This window comes from Dipodomys spectabilis, unplaced genomic scaffold, assembly GCF_019054845.1.
Source record: "Dipodomys spectabilis isolate Male_0828 unplaced genomic scaffold, ASM1905484v1 ptg000140l, whole genome shotgun sequence".
NCBI classification, from domain to species: Eukaryota; Metazoa; Chordata; class Mammalia; order Rodentia; family Heteromyidae; genus Dipodomys; species Dipodomys spectabilis.
The window spans coordinates 33,828,445-33,854,655 of NW_024870817.1; the positions used below are offsets into that span (position 1 = coordinate 33,828,445).

General features: G+C 34.7%; 1 protein-coding gene across 3 annotated transcripts in view; it reads right to left on the reverse strand.

Moving 5' to 3' along the window:
* The window catches only part of Ipo11 (importin 11), a 127,366-nt gene that overhangs the window by 34,786 nt on the left and 66,369 nt on the right, over positions 1-26,211 (reverse strand). For all 3 annotated transcript variants that reach the window (XM_042690748.1, XM_042690747.1, XM_042690749.1), the window contains 5 exons: positions 19,770-19,846; positions 12,042-12,121; positions 11,483-11,563; positions 4,785-4,880; positions 3,878-3,991 (listed from right to left, as the gene is read on the reverse strand). In XM_042690748.1, the coding sequence (XP_042546682.1) occupies positions 3,878-3,991; positions 4,785-4,880; positions 11,483-11,563; positions 12,042-12,121; positions 19,770-19,846 (448 nt within the window). The remainder of the gene's footprint in view (positions 1-3,877; positions 3,992-4,784; positions 4,881-11,482; positions 11,564-12,041; positions 12,122-19,769; positions 19,847-26,211) is intronic.

Here is a 26,211-nt window from a genome sequence, read left to right on the forward strand (position 1 = left end):
CAAAAGACTGGGGCAAAAGTTCCCGAAGAATAAATGCAACTTTTAAATTAGAACTTAAGAGTTTAAGAATCACCTGAAGAGGGCTGGGAAGGTGGCTCAGTGGTAGAGCGCTTGCCTTGCATGCCTGAGGCCCTGAATTCAATTCCTCAGCACCACTTAAGCAGAAAATAAAAGCCAGAAGTGACGCTGTGGCTCAAGTGGTAGAGTGCTAGCCTTGAGCTGAAGAGCTGAGGGGCAGCGCCCAGGCCCAGAGTTCAGGCCCCACGACTGGACCCAAAAAAAAAAAAACAAGAAGAATCACCTAAAGAAAAAATGAGGGGTTGGGAGGCAGAGGAAATGGCCTATATACAGAGCTCAGAACAGAACAGGTTAAAAGGATTAACTAGAACTTCTTGGTCTTCTCCACTTCTGAAGATAGCCAAATATACAATATCTAGAAAATGAAATCACAGTAGCTCTAACTGGAGACATTGAGAACAGGGCAAAGATACAAATTACACCAAATGTCTAACCCAGAAAAATAGCACAGCAGTTGGGAAGTTAATATATTCTAAGTACCAGCCCTATGCACTGTGAATAGTAAAAGAATATAATACTGGAAAAAGGGTGAAAAAAAATATGGCAAGTGGAAGAATAAAATTATTTCTCTGACTTATTGATTCCCTGAAAAAAAAAAACAACTGATTTGTGAACTTGGCACAAAGGCTTAACATTCTAATCCTAGCAACTCAGGAGAGAGATAGTGGGAGAATCAGTATTCAAGGCCAGCCTGGGCAAAAAAAAGTTCATCAAACTCCATTTAAACCAATGAAAAGCCAGGCACCTATCAACCAAGCTACACAAGTAGGAAGACTATGTAGGTCGTACATTTATTATTGGTTTGGCTATTTGAAAAATCATACAACAAAAACATTTGCAGGTATAACCAAGTGGTAGAGCACCAACCTAAGTTCAAATTCTTAGTATCACAAACAAAACAAAACAAACAAAAATGGAATTGTCAATAAGAAAGGAAAAGCTGAGGCTCTGTTCCTAATTAAATTAAGAGAAGGCTGATGACCATCCTGGAGTTTATATCATGGACAGAAAGTCAGTTAGGTAATACAATAAAGAAACCTAACATACGGTCAGGGTTTGAATGGGATGTGAGGGAGGAGAAAATTCAGTAGTAGGACAAGAGTCCTTGGTACCATGACATTTTAGAATGGGTTAGACATTTAAATGAATCTAAACTTCAGAATATTAAACATTCTCAATCTTTATTTTAAAAAAATCCACAAGCCACAATAAAAAAATTACAAACAAAACCAAGGAAAGAACAAAAGAGCAAGGGAAGAAAAAAATAACGGAATGGATATTGTAGGCAAAGGTAGTAGGTAGTAGGTTGTTTCTGTAGTAAGAATGTTAGTCTTCAAAACTATCAAAGAGTGAATAAAATAGCACTTGATTTTACTTTTAATTATATGATAAAGTTAGGCTATGAAAACTGCCCCCAAAGAAGTTTAACACCTTATTACAGAATATTTTAAAGCTAACACAACCAGAAGGGTAATATCCATAGTTATGTTATATTCAAATCATTTAACCTTTCATTGACACATTCAGATTTAACCTGACGATCAAGTGCTGACACAGATCTACGTGGTACTTTTAAGTTTTCCAAATTAAAAACATCTCATTAGTGTAATAAACTGCTTTTCTTTCTGTTCCCATAGCACACTAGACAAATTTTTACTATTATGAAATTGTCTTTTCAGTACTTTCACTTCATTTTTATTTTGCCAGTCCTGTGGCCTGAACTCAAGGCTTGTGTGCTAAGTACTTTCACTCTTAACAGCTTGTGAAATCAAGTGTTGCCAGTAGCTAATAGGAAACTTCATAGTTCTATGCTAGGTGGGAAGAAGCAGTGTCAGGTTCTAAAATTAAGATGCTAGGATTTGTGTATAATCTTCATTATTTAGCAGCTGTATGAACTTGAGCAAATGACCAAATCCCAGATTTCTCACAGGTGAGATAGGAATGAAAAATACTATTGTCTCTGTGAATTATAGATGTTAAAAATCAATGAGCTGTAGATTTTTTAAATATGTGCAATGTTTAAAATTTATATTATTGCTATATTGTTATTATTAGATTCATGCAAAAAAATCACTGAACTCAACTGAGTAACTGTCTTAATTATTTAACATTAACCCATTCCAGTTGAAACTATCAATCTTGGGACACCAGTGGCTAAGGCCTGTAATCCTAGTGACTCAGGAGGCTGAGATCTAAGTGGTACAGAGCCAGCAATGTGTGAAAAAAAAGTGCTCAACTACAGTCTGAGTTCAAGTCCCAGTACAGGTACAAAAGAAAAAAAGAAAAAAAGGAAGAAAAAAATTTTCTTAGATATTCATTAAAACAAAGGATAGTGTAACTACTTTGGTAAGTCTAGTTCTTAAAAAACAATATACACTGTAAAATTTGTACTTTTCTCTAGTTATATTTGTTTCTGTCATAAATAGTGTATAAATATCTTTATTCTAGAAATACCAAATACATTTTGTCTTCTATATCTTAAAAATCTTAACAGATTAATAACTAAAAATATGGAAGTATTACTTGAATATCATGTACTTTATCTAGTCTCCAGTAACTAGATTAAAATAATTAAGAACCTATTCCAAACTTAACTCTAGTAGTTGGTGTCAGCTACAGTATTTTTATTTTATCATCACTTTGCATAATAATTAGAAATACAATAAATGGCATTGAAACAAATTCATTAAAAGAATGAAGAAGCTAGGCCTGGGTGGTTCACACCTGGAATCCTACCAACTCAGGAGATCTGAGTTTCCAGTGCAAAGCCAACCCTGGGAAGAAAAGTCCATGAGGCTCCATCTCCAGTTCATCAGCAAAAAAGCTGGCCTAGAAGTATGAAGTATGGTTCAAGCTATAAAGTTTTAAACTAGCCATGAGGCTTTAAGTTTACTCCCTAGTACTGGCAAGAAGAAGGAGAAAGGAGGAGGAAGGAAGAGTAAAGAGGGAGAAAGAAGGAAAAAGAGGGAGGAGAAAAGGGTAGGAGAAAGATGAGGAGGAGAAAGACAAAGAAGAGGAAGAAAGAAACCCATCATACCCGTAATCCCACCACTCTGGAGAAGGAAGCAATGAAGCTTGAGAGTTTGAGACCAGCTTCAGAGCTTCAAAGACAATCTAGACTACAATGAGACCTTGTCACAACAAAGAAAAGGGAAGGAAAATGGAAAAAGGAAAGAGGAAAGAAGAGGAGAAAAAAAATTACAAATATATTCAAAAGAATTCCTAAGCTGGCACGAGCATCTCATGTCGGTAATCCTAGCTACTCAGAAGGCTGAGATCTCAGGATCACTGTTCAAAGCCAGCCCGGTGGTGATGTGGCTCAAAGCAGTAGCCTTGATCAACAGAGCTCAGGGACAGTCCAGGTCCTGAATTCAAGCCCCACATTCAAAGAAAGAGAGAGGAGAGGAGAGAGAGAGAGAGCGAGAGCGAGAGAGAAGAGAGTGCGAGAGAGCGAGTGAGAGAGAGAGAGAGAGAAAGGGGGGAGAGAAATTCCTATTCCTGTCTCACATAATTTAGTAGTTAAAAAAACTGTAACCAAAAAACAATTAAAAATCCCATTTTATGGTTAGGCAAAATAATAATACCTATTTTGAATAGGAACAAAATGTGAAACTTTCTACTGTGATTTAGATTTCTCTTCCTTTCTTCTATTCTCAATAATAGGTACAACTTAAATTATTAATTATTCAAATGCCTCAAAAGAACTTGAGTATTTCATCAACTATTTCCAGCTTATATACTTTTTCAAATTTATATTTAAATAAATATTTCCTGAATTTAAGGAAATATGGGTTCTTACCTCCTGATTAAACTTATGTGCCATCTCATTAAGAAGTGAAGAAAAGAAACTAGTATTTTGTAGTAAGACACGACCCATAACTCCAAGATATGTGGACATCACTACAGGATATCTCTGTACAATTAAAACATACTACATGTAAAACTGTGTCAAGGTGCAAGAACGAACAAACCACTAATAAAGTATTAACAGAAATATAAAACAACATTCTCATTCATGTAGCTTCTCCTTAGGCTGATTCATCAATATTACCTGAGTTCTAAGCAAATGTTAACTATGTACAAGTGATACATGCATTATATGTGTATGTATTTACACGAATTTTATGTTATATATGTAATAAGCAGAAAAGAAGTACTATGTATCAATGGCATGCTTGTTTTATTCTGGCTACTCCTCTATACAATTAGATAAATCTTAAGAGCAGATGGACTGCAAAACAACCAGTGATCAGGCTTATGGGAGTGGCTCAAGTGGGCACATTGAAAAATTAACAAGCAGCAAGTTCACTATAGTGTCAGAAAAACAAACAAACAAAAAAAAGTGTGCCAACAGTTTCATACATTCAATCTACAAAAATACTACATCTCCCACTCATATTCTCAACAGTGAGTTATTGGAATTAAATTATTAAACATTTTTCTACTTCAAACCAGAAGTACGTAAATACACATGCATGTGAGTAAAAAGCATGAGATATCAAAAAGAAATTTATATTTTTCTGTGTAAGGGGAAAAAAAAGGCAAGTTTACATAACCATCCTGAAATTTACTTAATACAATAGGATCCAAATGATAATAGGTTTCCTTTTACATTTATCAATTAAAGATGGATAGTCTCTCTGGCAATGATAAATAATTAAAAATGAGAACAATAGGAGCCTACAGAATTACAAAAAAAGTCTTACCTCCCCTTCTATAATACCTCTGAAAACACAGGGTAGAATTGGTTGAAACATTTGGGGACCTAATACTGGATTCACTTTAAGGGCATTTTCCACAACCTAAAAACCAGAAAGACATTGATAATATTAAACAAGCAAGTCATTGCTTCATAGAAAACACAAAGAAAACAAAAATCAGTGAACTAAATTAAATATCATACACCAAATGAAAACACTTGCAGGTATATAAGGTATAGAGAATACTAACACTAGATACACTTTTAAAAAATGATCTATAAAAACTGCAATTTGAGAACATTTGCAGAAAATTATATTTAATCACACTCTGATAACATGTAATATGCAATTAATGTAATTCTGATCCTTGTACCATAAACAAATAATCCGTAGAAAATGTTATGCTAACAGAAGCAGCAAAAGGATTTTGTGTGTGCGTGCGTGTGTGTGTGCGTGTGTGCGTGTGTGTGTGTGTGCGTGAGTGCGTGCGTGTGTGTGTGTGTGTGTGTGTGTTTGTCTGTATTGAGGTTTAAACTCAGAGTTTGGGCACTGCCCCTGAGCTTTTTCACTCAAGGCTACTAGCACTCTACCACTTCAGCCACAGCTCCAATTCAGCTTTTTGCTGTTTAACTGGAGATAGGCTTACTGGACTTTCCTGCCCAGGCTGGCTTTGAACTGCAAACCTCAGATCTCAGCCAACTGAGTAGCTAGGATTATAGGCAAGAATCACCAGCATCCAGCTAAAAGCATTGTTTTAAATAATTAAAAGGCAAATTACAACATAATGTTCACTGTCTAAAAATAAATATATACATTTATTAAATTGCAAATCATAATTATCATTATATAACTAGCCTTATGTATCTATGGTTACATAACAAAACTTGAAAGAGAAATTACTTTTCACATTGGTGAGACGTCTCCTGTATAACTAAGATGAGCAAACATGAAATTCAATGTCGTGAGATTTGTTTTGTCACTTTTTGTCTTATTTATGTACATAGTATGGAAGAAAGCAGCAAGGAGAGCAAGGACAAAGTAATCAATGCTTCCAGCTGAATGATTTGAGGGGTAGGAAATAAAAGATACCATCAGAGCTGGATTTCCCTTCTGAATTTTAGCAGTGTGTCTCAGGATATCCTGTTTACTGTGCACAACCATTCTTCATGCTGAAAGGCTTTTAGTATCTCGCCTGCTCAGTATGGGACAATAGCATGTTCCAAACACTATGATAATAAAAGATATGTTCCTGCATTTTGAAACACTTTCCAGCTAGAAAGCAGCACACCTGGTTGGTTAGCAACTTCTCTAACTTGAAGCAAGAAGTAAAGGAAATGTCCCTTAGCCAAAAACTATTAAGCACTGTGCTTTCCACTAAGAAATAGGGATTTTTAAAAACGCCAATTGCTTACTAATAGCAAGAAGCTTTAAGAGTCAGAACAAAACTAAGTCTAACCTCGATGGTCAATTAAAAAAAAAACAGAACTGAGAAGAAAATATATAAATATAGACAATAGGTAGACAAGCTACTAGACTGAGTCCCAAAGGTAAATAAATGTCAGCAGTCATCTGCTGATTACTAAACACAAATTTAACTCCACTCTCACCTTAAATCCCAGAAAGAGTATAATATATGGATTTTAGGGGTCATGGAGATACAATTTTTAAAAGACCAGGGAATGAAAGATGGAAGTACAAAAGAAGTTAAAAAGGGAACTGATTCAATATGTCAAAAAAAAAAAAAAAAAAAAAAAGCTGAATCCTAAGGTAGCAATGAATCTCCTCATATCTCTTCCTGAAAAAAAAAGACAGGAATTAGCAGAACCATCTACCTTTACACCTTTGTAAAGGTATAAAGGAGAAGCTAAAACTTAAATTCTGAAAATAAAGAAAACAGTAAAATAAGATTGGTTGCAAGTCTACCTACCTAAGAAACTAAAATGCCAAATATTTTCTAAACTTATCTGAACAAATGATTCTACCTACAAGAAAAGAATGTTCATGTATTTTTCATACAGCCTAAGAGACTGCTTCTAAAACCAAAAAGGACAATCAATGTCATATATAATGAATTATAATAAGCTACATTAAAGTAACATTGTATCACTTCAGAACATTAAGAAAAGCCATGCATATTTGGAGAATAAAGAGCTCAGAGGGGAGAGTCAATGTGATAACTAAAACCTATCATTGTCAGAACTAGTTCAAGCTGGCTCACACAGAACTAGCTTGACCCTTAAATTTGAAGTAATTTTCAAGAAACTGTAACCTTGTGTGGGATAAACTGAAACTCACAAAATCTCTGCTCTACTCAGAACTAAAACCCAGAACCCAAGTGCTTGTTGGTTGAGGTTCAGACTTTGGAGTAGGAAGTCCTCTGAGCATGCCAGCCTAAATAACGTTGAGTTCTACAACTCTCCAAGTGCTGCTTGCCTCTTCCCAAGTATTTTCCACAACAAATGTAGCTTTGGAATAGTACCTTTAAGAAAATTAACGAATATCTGATCTCATCTGTGTGAACACACTGAACTAAAACATATTACTGAATTCAGCTGGTGAGGAGGGAAGGAAAAAGGAACACAATTCACTGTATAACTAGTCTATGTAAACTAGTACACCACCAAAAACATCAGTATGCAAGTTCCACAAAAAACTAAAAACCCATAACCCTGCTATACCACTCTTGGGCAAATATCTGAAGGACTGTAACTCAACATATAAAATAGGCCCAAAACATGCCCAAGAAATATGCCTGAATATTAACTGCAGCACTATTCATAACAGCCAACCTGTAATAGGATATGAAGTGGGCTCTATCATTCCGGTAATCCTAGCTATCAGAGGAACAAGAATTTCATAACTCAAAATAATATGTGTATATACATATAGACACATTTCAAATTAATGTTAACAATTTAGAGTATTTTTAGAAATATAATTGTATTCATCTAATTTGTTTCAAATCACAGAAGAAAGCCTATTTTTACTCTACACCTTTTTACTCTAAATCATTTGCTCCCAAAGCAGACATACTGATCTTCCCAGCCAATTTTCCTAAAATTGTAATTTTCTGCCTCAAATAACAAAGAAGTTACTTGCAGGTACTGTCAGAAATTAGTTTAATGGTGACATTTAGTCAAAAATATATTAAGAATGCTATGTAGCTAACTATATTAAGAAACAGTATCTGAGGGACATTAATGAGAATAATGAACTAATATTAAACACTTATAATTATACTAGAGCTCTGAGAACAAGAAAATACTAAAAATTTTGAGTACTCTCAGCTTCAAATACAGACATAAGATAAAAACACCATTGTTCTAAAATACTTTTATAATAATAGCACAAGAATATTTATTCATGATAACTACCATATTTCTAGTATCATTCAACATCTACCTATTTACTAGTTAGACCAAATTTCTGAGATTTCAAACTAAACATGTAAATTCAGATACAGGAATATTTATATAATTTGTTATCTTAAACATTTATCAGACTCTCCATTTTTTTATGTGTGCCAGTTCTGGGGCTTGAACTCAGAACCTGGGTGCTGTCTCTGTGTATTTTTGCTCAAAGCTAACATTCTATCACTTGAGCCACAACTCCACTTGCAGCTTTATTGGTAGAGATGAGAGTTTCAGACTTTCCTGCTTGGGTGGGCTTATGGTGGCAATCCTCAGATCTCAGCCTCCTGAGTAGCTAGGATTACAGGTGTGGGCCATCATTAAATGACAGATTCTCAATTTTTAATTCAAGTATATATATACATATATATATATATATCATATTAATAACCTGCTGGTGGTATACTTAAGAGAAAAAGGCTTATTCTGCAACTTTTTTTAAAAAATGCTAAAAATATTTTATCATACATTTGGATTATGACTGATCTATGCTGAATCACTTCACAAACGAAGTTAGGGACATTGTATTCACAAACCGACATGTTAAATTGAAAACTCTTCATATAACTATATTATAATAATAATAATAATGTCAGGCACCAGTGGCTTATGCCTGTTATCCCAGCTACTCAGGAGGCTGAGATCTGAGGGTCACAGTTCAAAACCAGCCTGGACAGGAAAAGTCCATGAGACCCTTATCTCCAATTAACCCTAGAAAATCGGAAGTGGTGCTGGGCTCAAAGTGGTAGAGTGGTAGCCTTGAGGGGAAAAGCTCAGGGACTGTTCCTAAATCCTGAGTTCAAGACCCACGACTGACAAGAAAAAAAAATTACAAGAAAAAATTACAAGAAAAAAAAAAGATCTCCGAGGGAGATAAGCACCACTGTGTGTGTGTGCGTGTGTTTGTGCGTGTGTGTGTACACTGGTACTGAGGTTTGAACTAGGCCTATCTTTCTGTTTTGGTCTTTTTTCTCTGCCACTTGAGTTATACCTCCACTTGCAGTTTATGCTGTTTAACATGAGGTTTTGAACTAGGCCTACCTTTCTGTTTTGGTCTTTTCTCTCTGCCACTTGAGTTAAACCTCACTTACAGTTTTTTTTCGATGAGACTTAACCAGATATAAATTAACAGTTGGCATAGACTTTTCTGCCTAGGCTGGCTTCAAACTTTGATCTTCATATCTCAGCCTACTGAATAGCTAGGATTACAGGTGTGAGGAAACAGCATCTCAACAAAATAGACCTTTGTTACTTATATTATTAAGGACATCTAACATCTAACTTTGAAATTTATTTTAATAATTTTTAATTGTGCTACTCTGAGAAGTGAAAAATACATAAAATTAATTTTAGAGTGCCAGTTGAGATACACAGTTTTTAGTAATATGTTACCATTGCATAAATCATTTATTTTTAAAAGCTAACTGCATGTACTGTTCATTTTAAAGAAGCTCTTATTTAGGAAAACTGTCAGTTAGATCAATTTACTTTAGTTTTTCTACAAACAAAGATCTCCCAACCAAATAAATTAGTATAAATATATATTAGCATGTTTCATCCCAAAGGCAGACTCTGCATGCACGCACGTACACACACACACACACACACACACACACACACACACACACACACACACACACACACACACACACACACACACACACACAGGCTAAAATGTAGGAAGTAGGTAATGGTAACATTCTCATTTTACAAATGGAAAGTGAGAAAGAACACTTGTCCACCTCACAGAGCTATAAAGTAGCTAATATTCTAACCTGCAGTCTCTATCAATTCATAGGCTTACTTGATATGCTAGTATTCCCCCCATTTTGTGAGACTATAATTAAAAACAAGTAGCAAGAAGAAAAATGTATTCTTCTTAGAACATCTTTCTCATTTTTGATGGAAGTTTTAATTGTAATATTTCATAAACTATCTTTCAAAAATATTAGTCATAGTTACAAAAAGGATCTTGATTCTAATTTAGAGAGTGTTTAAATATGGCAGAGGACTTCAAATATTACATAACATATTGTTAGAAATTACTTAATGTTCCAGGTACCAACTGCTCAGGACTATAATTCCAGCTAGCTACCAGGCTGGGATTGAGGCTGAGAATGAGGATTATAGTTTGAAGCCAGCTAAGGTAGACAAATCTTGGAGTCCAAAAAGTCAGAAGTAGAGGCATGACTCAAGTAGTACAGCCAGCCATCAATGAAAAAGCAAAGGGAGAATTGAAGCCCTGAGTTCAAGCCTCAGTTCCAGCACACATGTGTATATATATGAGCACACACAAACATATACAACACACCCTCCCACACACCACTTAATACAATTCCTTATATAATAAATGAGGGAACTAAAGTCCAGAATGTACTCAAGAGCTTTAGAGGCAGCACAGCTCAGCTCAAAAACCAAGGCAAGTACAAGCAGAGAATAACAAATAAACTATTAGTATGCTAAAATTTCATTTCCACTGGATATATACTATTTAAAATAAAATCTATTAGATTTTCTGACTTTCAATCCACTATGTGAATTTATAATAAACATGTACTACTATTTCTATCCTTAATATACAGACATAATAAAGATATATGAAACTATAGGTGAATAGGTTCTAAATTAAATATAGTCTCAACAAACTTGGAACTCTAACTTTATTTGATAATCAAAACTACAAAATTATACAATTAAAAATTGATCCACAAAGCAAACTAACAAATTGAAGAGGCAAGAAGTTTTGGGGCCATTTGTTAAAATGATTTTAAATAGCTGATACACAGTGAGGTATGAGGACTAGGAGCAACCTAATCATTTAGTTTTAGAAATCAGATTTCCAGATAATGTATATGTACATTCAAAATTGAACCTTACATTGCATAGGTATTAAGCCATTCAAATATTATTAAAAGAAAATCCTGCCAGGTGCCAGTAGCTCACACCTGTAATCCTAGCTACTCAGGAGGCTGAGATCTGAGGATCATGGTTCAAAACCAGCTCGGGCAGGAGAGTCCATGAGACTCTTATCTCCAATAAAACACTCAGAAAACCAGAAGTGGTGCTGTGGCTCAAGCAATAAAGCGCTGGCCTTCAGCTCAAGAGCTGAAGGCCAAAAAAAAAGAAAGAAAGAAAAAAGAAAAGAAAATCCTCTCCACTACGACATCAACTCCTCTCTTTACCAACCTCCTACCTCCATATGAAGGCCCAGTTCTACAAAACAAAACAAACAAACCTCAAAGATTTAACAGATGATTCTTTTATGGTCTGTTGGTGATAAAAAGATAACAATACCTTGAGCACTTGAACTTGACCTTCTGTAGTAATTTCCTGTAAGAGTTCACAAAAGGACTGACAAAGACCTATTGCATATGTCTGAAATTCAATCAAAAGTCAAATATATACATTAGAATCTATAACATAAAGATAGGATAAAACTTAACTTTGGATGTATCATATAATCTATGTGAGATATAGATAGATAGATAGATAGATAGATAGATAGATAGATAGACAGACAGATATTAAAGGTGTAAACACATAGTTTAAGTTAGAATTTCTGGTAATAGTTAAAAGCTAAACAAAAAGACTGAACCTAACAAAAATAATTCGCTGGTAAGTTGTGCTTTTAAGGAAAGATATATTTATAAACTTAGTACTTTCTGCATTAAATAAAATGGAACTGCATGCTGATCACATCTTCCCAGGAGTAAGGAGTGCTCAGTAAGAATCCATCCCCTACTTCAAAATAACAAATCAATCTACAATTCTGAAAAGGCATCTCTTAATTTTAAACAAACACCAAAATAATGACCATACAATTTCTTACAATGCAAAAGTAAGTCCAACATACCTGTAAGAATTCTGTTGATGATAAAAAGATATAACCATTGATGATCTTAAAGCAAGTTCTGAGATTGTCTGAACTTAGTTCTGTAAAAACAGTAATAATGAAAAAAAAAAAAGAAAAATAAACTCATTGAAGTCACTGTTAAAAATTAGTTTCCCGTAGGTTCTCTAACAACATGTTTTCTTAACACTTCCTACTGTTTCTCTGTAACAGTTTGCTATTATATATTATGAATAAGTACATAAATATTAAGTATTACAAACATTATATATTGGTTTATTATTAATGATCACTACATGTTACTCCCATAGTTTATAACTTTTGATTATAGGAATTATCTATCATATTTTCTAAATACTGAATTCTCCTCATTGCAGTTTTTCTTTATAGTCTACATGTGAGTTAGGATTCTCTGAAGTATTCAAATATCAGAGTATCTGGGTCTCTAGTTTAACAGAATTTATTTTTTAATTGTGATCCCCTTAATTTGTGATTGAATTAAAAATATTTCCAACATGTACTTTAAAAAATAGTTTAAATGAAATGATTCATTTTAGTTAAAATTGAGTTACAAACTGGGTACTATAAACCTGGATACTCAAGAGGCTGAGATCTGAGGGTTGCAGTTTGAAGCCAGCTGGAACATAAAAGTTCCTGAGACTCTTATTTCCAGTTAACCACCAAAAAGTCGGAAGTGAAGATGTGGCTCAAGTGGAAAAGTGCTGGCCTTGGGCAAAAAGATTAGGCAACTGTGCTCAGGCCCCAGCACCAGCACAAAAACAAAGAAGCAAAACAAAACAACAACACCTAAATTACAGACAAGCACGGTAGAAAACACTGGTGATCCTAGCGCTCAGAATGCTAACTGATTTCAGTTTGAGGACAGCATGGGCTTGATGACACTGTCCCAAAACAAATAAACAGCAACAACAACAACAAAGTAAGGTGCCAGTGGCTCTAGTCTCTAATCCTAACTACTCAGGAGCATGTGACCTGATGATGGATGGTTTTGAAACCAGCCCCAGAGAGACAAACTCCTAAGACTCTATCTCCAATTAACCAGCAAAAGGGGTGACTCTAATGATAAGTTGATATGTTGATGAAATCCAATTTTACCTCTCATCCAAAAATAAAGTAAAATGCATACAATAATGATGCAAGAGTATACAGGATATATATTATACTAATCAAAACATGATTAAAACCTACTATTCTCTGACACAAATCTTTTAGAAAGTCTATTTCAATAGGACTGATAAAAACTTTTTCTGACCCCAGTTAGAATGGCTATAATCAAGAACTTTAATAACAACAGATGCTGGAGGGGATGTGGACAGAAGGGAACCTTACTGCATTGTTGGAGTGTAAACTTGTTCAACCACTTTGGAAAGTAGTATGGAGGTTCCTCAAAAGACTCCACATTGAGCTTCCCTATAACCCAGCAATCCCACTTCTGGGCATTTACCCAAATGATCAGAAACAAGGCCATACTAAAGCTACTGGCACAACTATGTTTATTGCAGCATTATTTACCATAGCTAAAATATGGAACCAACCCAGATGCCCCTCAGTAGATGAACGGATCAAGAAAATGTGGTATATATATATATACACAATGGAATTCTATGCCTCCATCAGAAAGAATGACATTACCCCATTTGTTAGGAAATGGAAAGGCTTGGAAAAAATTATATTAAGTGAAGTAAGCTAGGCCCAAAGAAACATAGGCCCCATGGTTTCCCTTATTTGTAATAACTAGTATATGTCTGAGACAAGCAGAAAAGGCCAGATATGTTGATGTTAGGTGAAATGAACCCCAAGGTAAGTATTCAAACGTTTTTTACTTTCATGTGATTGTTTCTAACATATTTATAAGATGATTTCTTTGTTGCTTTGTATGTCCCTCCCCCACAATATAACCCCTGCTTTCACTGTATTTGATGTTGGTATAATTTGTGGAGGGGAAGGGGAAAAACAAATTGTTTAAATAGGGATACAGGTGGACCCATTGCAACAATGAGATGTACAAGTCGTTATGTGGAAAACGAACTTTACAACTTTGACCGGTGGGGGAGGAGAGGAGGGCGGGATATGGAAAGGGATAGGAAGGGGAAATAAAGGAGGAAGCAGCAATGCTTGATAAGAAATGTACTCATTCTCTTGTCCATGTAATTGTAACGCCTCTGTATGGTATTTTCATAATAAAAAAAATTGGAAAAAAAAGAAAAAAAAACTTTTTCTGGCAAAATACACCGGCCCTGACCTTGGCTTCATAATTTATAACATAAAGGAAATGAATAGGTATTCTATTCAGATGTAAATTTTCAGCTCATGTGCATTAAAGAATGACAATTCTATGCCTAACTCAAAATATCACTTAGGACATTCCTATACATTATACTAACTTTTATAGAGAAAGGGGACATAGAAAGCCAATAACAAAAACATGATGAAGTAAGAAGTCTTAACAAGCAGAAAAGATCAGATAAGATGATGTTAAGCGAAATGAACCCCAAGATAGGGACACAAGTAGTTTTTTTCTTCCTTGATATTGTTTCTAACGTTATTTATAAGGTACCATGTGATTTTTTTTTGGTTGCTTTGTAATGTCCCTTCCCCATGGTATAACCCCTGTTTTCACTCTATTTGATGTTGGTATAATTTGGGGAAAGGAAGAGAAAAAACAAAATGTTTAAATAGGGATACAGGTTGACCCACTGTAACAATGAGATGCACAAGATGCTATGTCAAAAAATGAACTTTACAATTTAGGTGGGGTTGGGGGTGGTAGTTGAGGAGGTGGAAGGGAAGGGATGGGAGGGGATAAACAAAGGAGAAGGCAACAATGCTGGATAAGAAATGTACTCATTACCTTGCTCATGTAACTGTAACCCCTCTATACAGTATTTTCACAATAAATAACTTATTTAAAAAAAGAAGAAGTCATTATATTGAATAAAGTTATCCTTCTGAAAAATTCAGACTTAGCTTTTTCTCCTCAAGGAAATGTCCGGTAGGTCTAGATTTTTATATGTTTTTGCAGACCAACAGTGAACCACTCACTACTTGGCCAAGCACTGTGATAAGCCAGTCATGCAGTCTATAATTTGGGAGCCAAGAATGGCTTTACTTGGGTATGTCAGGGAATGGAATTTTGAAATCACTGCCAAATAAAATGTCAGCAAAATCTATACTGAAAGAAATGTTTACCAAGAACTAACTTTTAAAAATTATAGCATTCACAATTTTATATAGATATCTTTAAACTTCTGGACAAATCTGTACAAATACCAGGATGATTAAGTTACTTCATACTGCTTTCTTTCCATACCTTAAACCATGCCCAGGATAGCTTTTTCTAGATTGTTCTTGAAAATAGCATCATTAACGAATAATAAATACTAATACTGAAAATGTCCTAAGACAAAAATTAATTTGTTTTTAGATATTCAACATTTTCCATTACAGCTGTAAATTACTAGCAAGACTCTAAAGGAAAAGCACACAAGTGATTTGTATTTACTTTCATATACAGTGAATAATTTTAACCAATGATTCTATCAACGGGAATTTCGTCCCTCAGAAAGATCCATGGCAATATATGAAAACTGTTTTGTTCATCAGCAGTAGCATGTGGTAAATACAAGACAGGAGTATTATGAAATATCCTACCGTGAAAAGAAAAGCCTCTCAAAACAAACGAAATGTAAAAAAGCCAAGATGGAAGGAAAACCTCTGACTTAAGTGATTGAATTTTTCTTTATTCTAGGAGCTCTATGGTAAGCCTTTCGCTTAACAAAGTACCTAGACCTGCTTTATGTAAATATGTTGCCTATTAATCTGTTAGCTGTTTTAATCTGGTCCTTATGCACTTTGCTATTTAAGTATTTTCATTTTACTATTGTTTTAAATTTGTGTAAAAGAGTAGAGAATGGATAAATTACTGAATTACACTAGATTTATTAAGAATCATTTTTAATAAGTTTTTTATTGTGAAAATACCGTACAGAGGAGTTACAGTTACATGAGCAAGGTAATGATTACATTTCCTATCAATCATTGTTGCTTTCTTCTTTGATTTTCCCCTACCATCCCTTCCATCCTACCTCCACAACTTCCACCCCTCCACCCACCCCCTGCCTAAATTGTAAAGTTCATTTTTCAACATAGTGTCTTGTACATTTCCTTGTTACAATGGGTCAGCCTGCATCCCTATTTAAACACTGTGTTTGATGTTGGTATAATTTGGGGAGGGGAAGGGAAAAAAACACATACCCTTAAAAAACTAAACCAAATATCCTGGATGTATTCATGTATAACCTAGAATTAGCCTACAAACCTATAAGTAAACACACAGGGAGGAATGCAAGTATTTACAAATGTATTAACTGAAATATGGTTAATTTAAGAAAGAACTGAAACAGTGTAATTCTTTAGAAAGGCAAAGTCAAAGCCCCAAAAAACAAACACTAGGAAATGAGTACTTACAAGGGGTGATGTTGGGATCAAAAGAGAGGGGTAGAACAATGAAGAGGAGAAGGGGGGAAAATGCAGTCAAGATTGCAATGTATATAAAATTAAGAAAAGTATGGGCTGGGAAGGTGGCTCAGTGGTAGAGTGCTTGCCTTGCATGCATGAGGCCCTGGGTTGGATTCCTCAGCACCACATAAGCAAAAAGAAAAAAGCCAGGAGTGGCGCTGTGGCTCAAGTGATAGAGCACTAGCCTTGAGCTAAAGAGATGAGAGACAGCGCCCAGGCCTAGAATTCAGGCCCCACAACTGGACCCCACCAAAAAAATAAAGAAAAGTAAGGGAGCCAGGCACGGGTGGCTCACACCTGTAATCCTAGCTGGTCAGAAGGTTGAGATCTGAGCATCATGGTTCAAAACCAGCCCAGGAAGGAATGACCATGAGAGTCCTATCTCCAATTTACCACTCGAAAACCAGAAGTGGCTGAAGCAGTAGAGTGCTCGCCTTTAGCTGAAGAGCTGAGAGACAGTGCCCAAGCCCAGAGTTCAAGCCCCACGACCAACCAAAAAAAAAAAAAGAAAAGTAAGGGAAGAGGTGGGTAGAAAGGGGTGGGTCAAATGTTGAAAGGGATGGTACATTTTATTCATAAACTGCTTTGTTAAATTGCAATCCCTGTGTACAACTACTTAAAGAAAATAAAAAAGGTATTAAAAACATCTGAAATTGTTATGTATATAAAAAGCTTCCTAGCAAATGATAACAATTACTGAAACAACACTCAAAAATCAAGTTAACACTGATACTAAGATAAACATACATAGATGTGATTTATAATTTTTAAAGTAAATATATATACAAATATACATGCCACAATGAAGAGGGGAGGCAACAGACACACAGACAGGCAGGCAGGCAGACAGACACACAGACAGAGAAGGAAAGAAGAAGGGGAAGAAAGAAGGAGAAAGACTGCCTCAAAAAAATATTAAGAGTTAATCACATTATCTGGACACTAAGATAATCAAATGATGATGAGATTTTCATTGTTAAGGTACAACTGTGTGTTAATCCTTATTTGCTAATAATTCCAAAGAGTGGTTTTGCTTTTTCAATGTGCTGATAAACCTTAGTAATAATTTTGCATACGATAAAATTTCTCAGTACAATTAAGTTCTCAAAATATACTCAGATATTGTTATTAATAATTACATATTTTTCTACATAAATGCCTGCTCAGTATAACACTAAACTATTCAGCTAACATCAAAGTTTTAAAATACTTCATTGATGGGACCCCTAGATGCGAACATAAATTGATACTGAAAATAGTTTATGAATAAGCAATAAGCAGGTAACATTTTGCAGGTTGAAAAAGAATAAAAAAGCAGTTAGTTTGCACTATGTATAATTTTTTAAATAAGCCAAATTTAGGTGTGAAGCTGTACTGGCAAACTCTCATACGAAACAACTCTATAATCAAAGTATTGTTTAAAAATCAAAAATTTAAGGCTTGGGATATAGTCAGTGGGAGAGCATAAAATAGTAAAGCCCTGGGCATAAACCCAGCACCACAAGAGTGTGAGGTGTGTCAGGGGAGGGAATTAAGTTATTATATAATTGAGAATAGTAGCTAATATGCAAAATAAAAAAGTAATGATTATTATCTATCATCAGAACACTTACTTAGAAAACCATCTAGTTAAACCTCAAAAGGATTTAGTACCCAGTACAAAGGATGGTAAGGGAAAACAAAGGAGAAGACAACTTGTACTCATTACCTTGCTCATGTAATTGTAATCCCTGTGTACGGTATTTCACAATAAATACATTTTTTTTTTAAAAAAGGTGTTTGCTCAAATGTCTTAGGAGAAGGAGTGGAGTACCAAGCTGTATTCCTATAATCTCAGCTATTCCAAAGGTAGAGAGAGATAGGAGTATCACAGTTCCAAGTCAGCCTATGACAAAGGGCAGGACCCTATCTAAAAAATAACCAAAGTAAGTTGGGTGTCAGTGGCTCATGCCTATAATCCTAGTTACTCAAGAGGTTGATATATGAGGATTGAGGTTCTAAGCCAGCCCAGGAGGAAAAGTCCATGAGACTCCTATTGCTTATAAGCTTCCCCCAGAGAAGCTGAAAGTGGAACTCTGGCTCAAGTGGTAAAGTACTAGCCTTCAGCAAAAGGAGATCAGGGATAGCATCTAGGCCCTAAAATGAAACCCCAGGACTGACACCAAAACAAAACAAAATAATCTAAAAAGGACTGGAGTTATGACTCAAATAGTACAATGCCTACTTAAGCAAGCATGAGGCTGTGAAGTCAATCACAGTACTGCTAAGGGAAAAAAAAAAAAGGAGCAGTGGCATGTTTTATGTGGTAGAGCTATTGTCTAGCACACTACAGGCTCTGACTTCAAACAACAACAAAAAAAATTAAATAGCAGGGGCTGGAAAGGTGGCTCAGTGGTAGAGCGCTTGCCTTGCATGCATGAGGCCCTGGGTTCGATTCCTTAGCACCACATAAGCAAAAAGAAAAAAGCCAGAAGTGGCACTATGGCTCAAGTGGTAGAGTGCTAGCCTTGAACTGAAGAGCTTAGGCTCAAAGTTCAGGCCCCACAACCGGACCCCCCCCCCAAAAAAATAAGTAAATAAATGCATAAATAAATAAATAAATAGCAGCTTGAAGACTTAGTGAAAGAACAAACGTGTGTATAGTGGGGGTGGAGAAGCGGAGTGATCCATTAAGCTTTCCTATTATATAGTTCATTCATAAATAGTATTTAAAACTACATACATCCATATTTATATACATTCATAAACATATATATATCCTTCTAATATCCCATTTCAGTGGTTCCTTGGCAAATACAGAAGTATATACAAAACTTATTTTTGAAAAATTAGTAGCACAGAATTCCTCTGTAAAACAAATTGGATAAAACCATAATGTCCAGAAGCAGTTTTATACTTTTTAATCAGAATATAGAACTCCTCAAACAAATTTTAGCAGAAAAGATCAAGCTTAATCTGTAATCAATCTCTTAAGATTTTTTGTTTTTATTACAAAATTTCTACCAGGACCAAGATTTTTATTCCAAAAGATTACACTGAAAACTTTAGAAACTATAAAAAAAATAACTACTCAAATTACTTGACAATCCCAAGGACTTTTATAAAAATGGAAGGTAGAATTTAAAGTTAGCTACAATAGCCCCAAAGTTTGGCTATATTAAAGACATCAGTAGTTTATGCTTTTACACATACCAAGAAGTGGTGACATATTCTGAAATATCCGAAGCAACTCTGGTGTAATACACGGGCTGTTTTCCAATGTAACTAACCTAGGAAGAAAAAAACATGATAATTCACCTTCAGTGCCTTAATGCCATTAACACATAGACATAAAATATAGAAAAGTCTTACCTAAGGGAGAAAAAAGGGACAATACTGAGACTAAAACAATAGCATCAAGGAAACCAGGGAGGGTTGGGAATGTGGCTTAGTGGTAGAGTGCTTGCCTAGCATGCATGAAGCCCTGGGTTCCACTCCTTTGTACACATAAACAGAAAAAAGCCGGAAGTGGTGCTGTGACTCAAGTGGTTGAATGCTAGCCTTGAGCAAAAAGAAGCTCAGGGACAGTGCCCAGGCCCTCAGTTTAAGCCCCAAGACTGGCCAAAAACAAAATAAAAAAGAAAGGGGGACGGGGGAGGAGGAAGCTGTCCAAAATCTAATATTAGTAGTGCTCTGTTTGGGTTGGGAATATCTCCAAAGACACGTGCTAAAGACTTGGTCCCCAGCACAGCACTTCTGGAAGGTGGTGAAAACCTTTAAACAGGAAAGGCCTATTAAGAAGTTTAAAACCACTGGAGTCATGGCCTTAAAGAAGTGGGGCTATGGATATCATTAATTCCTCTCTTTCACAACTTGCCATGAAGTTAACAGGCTTCCTCTGCCATATACCTTTGTAATAATTGACTGTGCCACCAATGCCCACAGTAACGGGAAAAATTAGTGGGGACTGAAATCTCCAAAACTGTGAGCCAAAGATAAGCTTTCTCTCTATAAGTTAATGATTTCAAGAGTCCGTTAAAGTAATAGAAAGCTAATGTAGAAACAAAGACTTTCATATCATTATGAATAGGAAAGAACTTCGTTAACCTAGTAGCTACCAAAGAAAGTATCTACCAAACATCTAAACAAATACATTTACTGAGGATTCGTTGAAGCCATTCTCTCAAGAGGCAGAAGGAAGCCTTTAAGAACAATTCGTTTTACCTTGTCTACTTCCACATTACCTTCAGTGTTATGTTTGGAAGGCCTCTTATATACCAAGTTAAAAAAAAAAAAGTTAAAAAGGTAAGAGAAGAAAAAGTTAGTCTTTTAATCACAAGACATAGACAAAAGAAAGAATCGATCAACAAGTAACTCAAAGTACTGAGAGTTCCACAAGACTACTAAATAAAGAGAAAAATGCCTTTATAAACAAAACAGTTGATATAAATGAGTGATGTTATCTGTCAGATACTAAAATCCAACATCACAAGGATGCCAATGCTCTGGAAATTGCAAAACAGAATCACAATAGTTTTAAATACAACTTCTACGTGGTTATACCTGGAAAATAGGCAAACTAATGGTAAAATAATCTGGAGGGCCAAGAGTAAACAAAAAACTTTTCAAGAAAAAAAAATTATGTGTCATCAGGGGTTTAGGTGAAGGAAAGATACTTGCATAATCAGATACTATGGCTTACTGTAGTACCATAGTAATGTGTTTAGCAAAGAGAACAGAAAATGCAGTACTCTCCTGTCATCATGTCCAAACTAAGATTCTATTTGTAGCTTGTTCTTTCCTTTCTGTTTCATCATTCCTTTAGTGAAAAGACCATTCATGTTGTCACTTGATTTCCCATGCTAGCTTTCATAGTGTAAATCTTACTATTCAAAACAGAGGCAGGGAAGACTTTGAATTTAAACTATTTAAAAAGAAAATGACATAGTAAGCAATTTTAGACGAAATTAGTGAGGATTAAAAAATGAACAAAAATAATCAAAACACTATTTATTACCATTAAAATAAAATGAAAATTACCATTTTGATCAAAGTGAGAGTAGTTATATGTAAGAATATCTTTGACTACAGAAAAATAAAGCTAATGCCAATCTTCCAAAACAAAATAGGACAAAATAAAAAGAGACTATCAACTCAAAGATATTAAAGTAAAACAGCTTTGGTGAAGGTAAAACACAATTAAAAATTGTTCTATGTAAGAATAAAATATAATAAATATAATAAAATATAAATAATGAGCAAAGACATTAAATCAAATCTAAACAAACCATAGTGTTAATATCAGATAAAATTCAATGTAAAAATTTAAAACAATAAATGTAAATCATTGTATTTTTTGATTTACATAATATGTTTCAAGAAAACAAATCATTAGGACTATGGGAAAAAGAACTCTTCTTCATTGCTAGTGGGAATGAAAACTAGTTTGGCCACTCTGGACATAAATATAGCAGTTTCTCAAAAAATTAAAAGCAGATCTATCATATGATCAAACTATACCACTTCTGGGAAAATAGCCAGAAGAAGCAAGCTCACCATTCTAGAGTGATACCTATGTATCCATGTATATTCATGTTTACATTAGCCAAAGTTTAAAATGAACAGAGCTGCCCATCAAAAGAAGATAAAGAAAATGTGGTACACCTATATGCCTTAGAATTGAATTTAAGACATTTAGAAGAATGATTACTTGCAGGGAAAAGGATAAAACTAACAATGATCACATTAAGTCAATAAGCCATTCTCATTAAGATAAGTATCACAATTTTCTTCCACTTGTGGAAATTAGGAGAAAACAACACCCCTACTCCCCCCAAAAAACAAAACAAAATAACTAAGGTTATAAAAGTAAGAATGTCTCTTAGGAAGGTAAAATAAAAGTGGAAAGAGGGTAATAACAAAAGTAAGGGAGGAAATATGATCAAAGTACATTATATGCATAAATTCAAATGTCTAGATGAAACCCTTACTATGGTAAATTTAATAAATGTCAGTTAAAAAAGAAAAATGTTAAATTGGTAAAATAAATATAAACGATACAAATCAAGCAGCATCAAAGGGTGGATCATAGATCTACCTCACTTATAAATAGTGGAAAAATAAAATTAGCAAATAAATTATTTTAGGAAATCAAGAGTTCTTAAAAACTTTTTAAAAGAAAAATATAATTTTTAAAGAAAATGTATATGACAAAAAACTCAAAGTAATTGTTTTGTTCTTTTTTTTAAAATGATGAGGATCATCATTTAATGTTATGTGCTTGACATTGCTTATTGCTTCCAGTATTCATTATCTCACTGTCTTTCCTGGAGATTAAAAACAAACAAAAAAAACCTAGTAATACAAAAAAATGTATAAAAGACCTTTAGTTCCAATTGTGCTAAAAAAAACAATTTATAGCTATTGAAAATAATCACTATACATTCAGGAGCTAATTCTTAAAATGACCAAAAAAAAATGGAAGCAAGCAGAAAGAGGAAATAATGCAGCAGTAGCAGAAATTAATAAATGGAAAACAAAGAATCAAAGCCCAAATTTGATTATGTCACAAATCTCTAAGCGGAAGGGGGCAAGAGTAAAATAAAGAGCTATTTTTTTAAAAAATCACATTGGGTTTGAGAGTTTTATTTTATATCCATGATCACAAAAATAACTGGTACTGGTTATCCAAAATAAGCTCAAATTCCCATTCTTTATAACTTTGCTCCTTCACAGACTTGTGTCTTGTATCCATGCCTATTCTAGCCCATAACTGCTACCTCGTGTCCATGGCTCCTTATTTTAGTTAGAAAATACAAGGCAATACATCAAATATTTTCCTAGGTCACTGAACTATAAAATATGGAAATCCACTTTCCTCCAACCAGTGAACATGAAGTATACCTGGAACTATCAAATTCAACCCATCTACTTGAGCTGATTCCTATTCCTCTTTGCTTCCTTCAATTATCCCACTCTCTTGATTCAGCCTCCATCTTCCTCTAGAGCTGGCATTCCCCACATCAGCCATACAGTCTATATTACCTTTATTTATTTATTTTTTTTGGGTCCGGTCGTGGGGCCTGAACTCTGGGCCTGGGTGCTGTCCCTCAGCTCTTCAGCTCAAGGCTAGCACTCTACCACTTGAGCCACAGCGCTACTTCCGGCTTTTTTCTTTTTGCTTATGTGGTGCTGAGGAATCAAACTCAGGGCCTCAGGCATACAAGGCAAACGCTCTACCACTGAGCCACCTTCCCAGCCCTCTATATTACTTTTATATCCTTGTTTCAAGGTTTGGTCTTCCGCTTGCTCAGCTGGCACTGTCAGTTGAGCCATGCAGCCAGCCAGCTTTCTGCTGGTTATTTTTAGAGATGGAATCTTACTAACTTTTCTACCACAGCTGGCTTCATACTTCAATCCTCCAGATTTCAGCCTCCAGAGTAGCTAGGATTACAGGCATGGGGCATCAGTGCTTATCTTTCTTAACAGTAAAACCCTCAAACAAGTTGCTGGTGCTCAATCTAAACTGATACATCTCCAATTTTCTCTGCAATATGCTTTGATTCTAATTTTGGTTCCTACTGACCAAAAACTTCTCCCACTGTCTCCATTTGGATAAATTCATTTCTCTGTACTATATTACTAGAATAATCAGTAATATTTGGAATAAATATTCCTCTTCTAGAAATACCCTCTCTTGAATTGGTTCTCTTATTATAACAGCTCTTCTCTGTCTTTCTAGATGCGTCCTCTTGCATCTTCAAAACGTTTTAAATGTATTAGGGTTCTTTCATGGACAGAATATTCGCCTCCACTCCTCACCTCACAACCCCTTTCCTCTCTGCTCTCCAGCAAACTTTGACATGGGCTTTACATACAAAATAGCAAGTGCTGACCACTTTAGCCACCACTATCTCATCCTCACCATAACTATGAAAGGTAGGGATTATTTTTCCAAATGTTACAGACAAGGAAACTGAGGCTCACAGAAGTAATAAAGTAAATCACAAACTGAATGCAGTAATATGACTAGAAATTATATCCGTTTCCAAAGATAAGCTTCAACCTATCAAGAAAAATATATGAAGAAATTTGTGCCTGATTCTTTAACTTATATTAATAACAATTAACGTAACTATTAATAAGCTCTGTAATTTTCTATGGGCTAAACCTTTGTAATTAGCATCAATTAGTTGTAGAGGAAGATTCCATTTTAACAAGTCCATTTGTGTACACAATGTATCTTAATCATAATCACAACCTCCATCATTCTCTATCTTCCCCAAGCCCCCTTCTCAAATCAATCTCATGAACTTTCCTTGTTGCATTTTCAGAGATGTACTTAAAGTATTTTGACTATTTATCACAATCCCTTTCCCATCTTTGATAGAAACTTTTGCATTTGCACATGTAACTTAAGGCAACAGAAAAAGTACAATTAACACAGCAAAGCATTTTTGTAATTACTTTGTTTTCATAACCCTTTGAAAATGTATCTACCTCTAACAAACACATTAATGTCTGTGAACTGATAAATCTGATTCTACCTTTCTATAATATTTAAAATTTTTCTAATGTTCAACACAATACAATGTGTGCATGTTTATAAAAATTATTTATGTGATAGTGTTTAATATTTTAATTTATAATCTAAAACAAGTACTCAACAGCCTGAAAGACGTGACCTAATTCAACTCACATCCAATTTTCTGTAGATGATGTTTATTAGGACCATAGCCATGTCTATTCATTTGTATATAGACTTACAATTGCTTTGAACTAAAACATCAGAGTTGAGTATCTGTAACAGAGACTACACAGCCTACAACACTTAAAATATTGACTTCTAGGTCCTTTACAAAACAAAAAAAGAAATGTATTAACTTCTAATCCAGGGCAATTCATACTCATAAAATATAAATACTTCAGTATAAGATTTCAACAATGTGTTAATTTATAACCCAACTATCTACAAACTATTTAATTTCAAACAGAAGAAACACTGCACATTAGCATCTACCTAGTTATATCTTAAAATCCTTCATCTAGTACTCTAATACAGATAATTTATAACTTGTTGATTTATATACATACAATTCTCAAGATTCAAAATGTTTAATAGTTAGAAATCTAGGGAAAAATAGAAGGGAAGAAAAGAAAGAGGGAAAGCAAAAAATGCTCATTTTTTTCCTATGGTTGATTTCTGTGATTTTTAAAAACATTACAGCAATCTATTTTTATACTGGCATTTTTTAATTTCACATATATTATTCAAAGATTTTTCTATTGCCAGGCATAGTGGTTCAAGACTATATTATCCTAGCAAAAAGGAGACAGAAACCAGGAGCATCACAGGCCAAAGCCCTAAACAAAAAGTTACCAACAACACCCCCCATTTCAACAAATAAGCCAGGCAAAGAAACTCAAGCCTATTATCTCAGCTAAACAGGAATCAAGATCTGGGCCACCTTTAGGCAAAAAAAACATATTCCCTACTGGAAAAACAAAGCAATAAAGTACTCAGGGCATGATTCAAGCAATTAGAGTACCTGCCTACCAAGCATGAGGCCCTAAATTCAAACCCAATACCCCCTCCTCAAAGATTGAATCTCAAGAAAACTGCTACCATAGACAAGACGAATTGAATAAGGCCAAA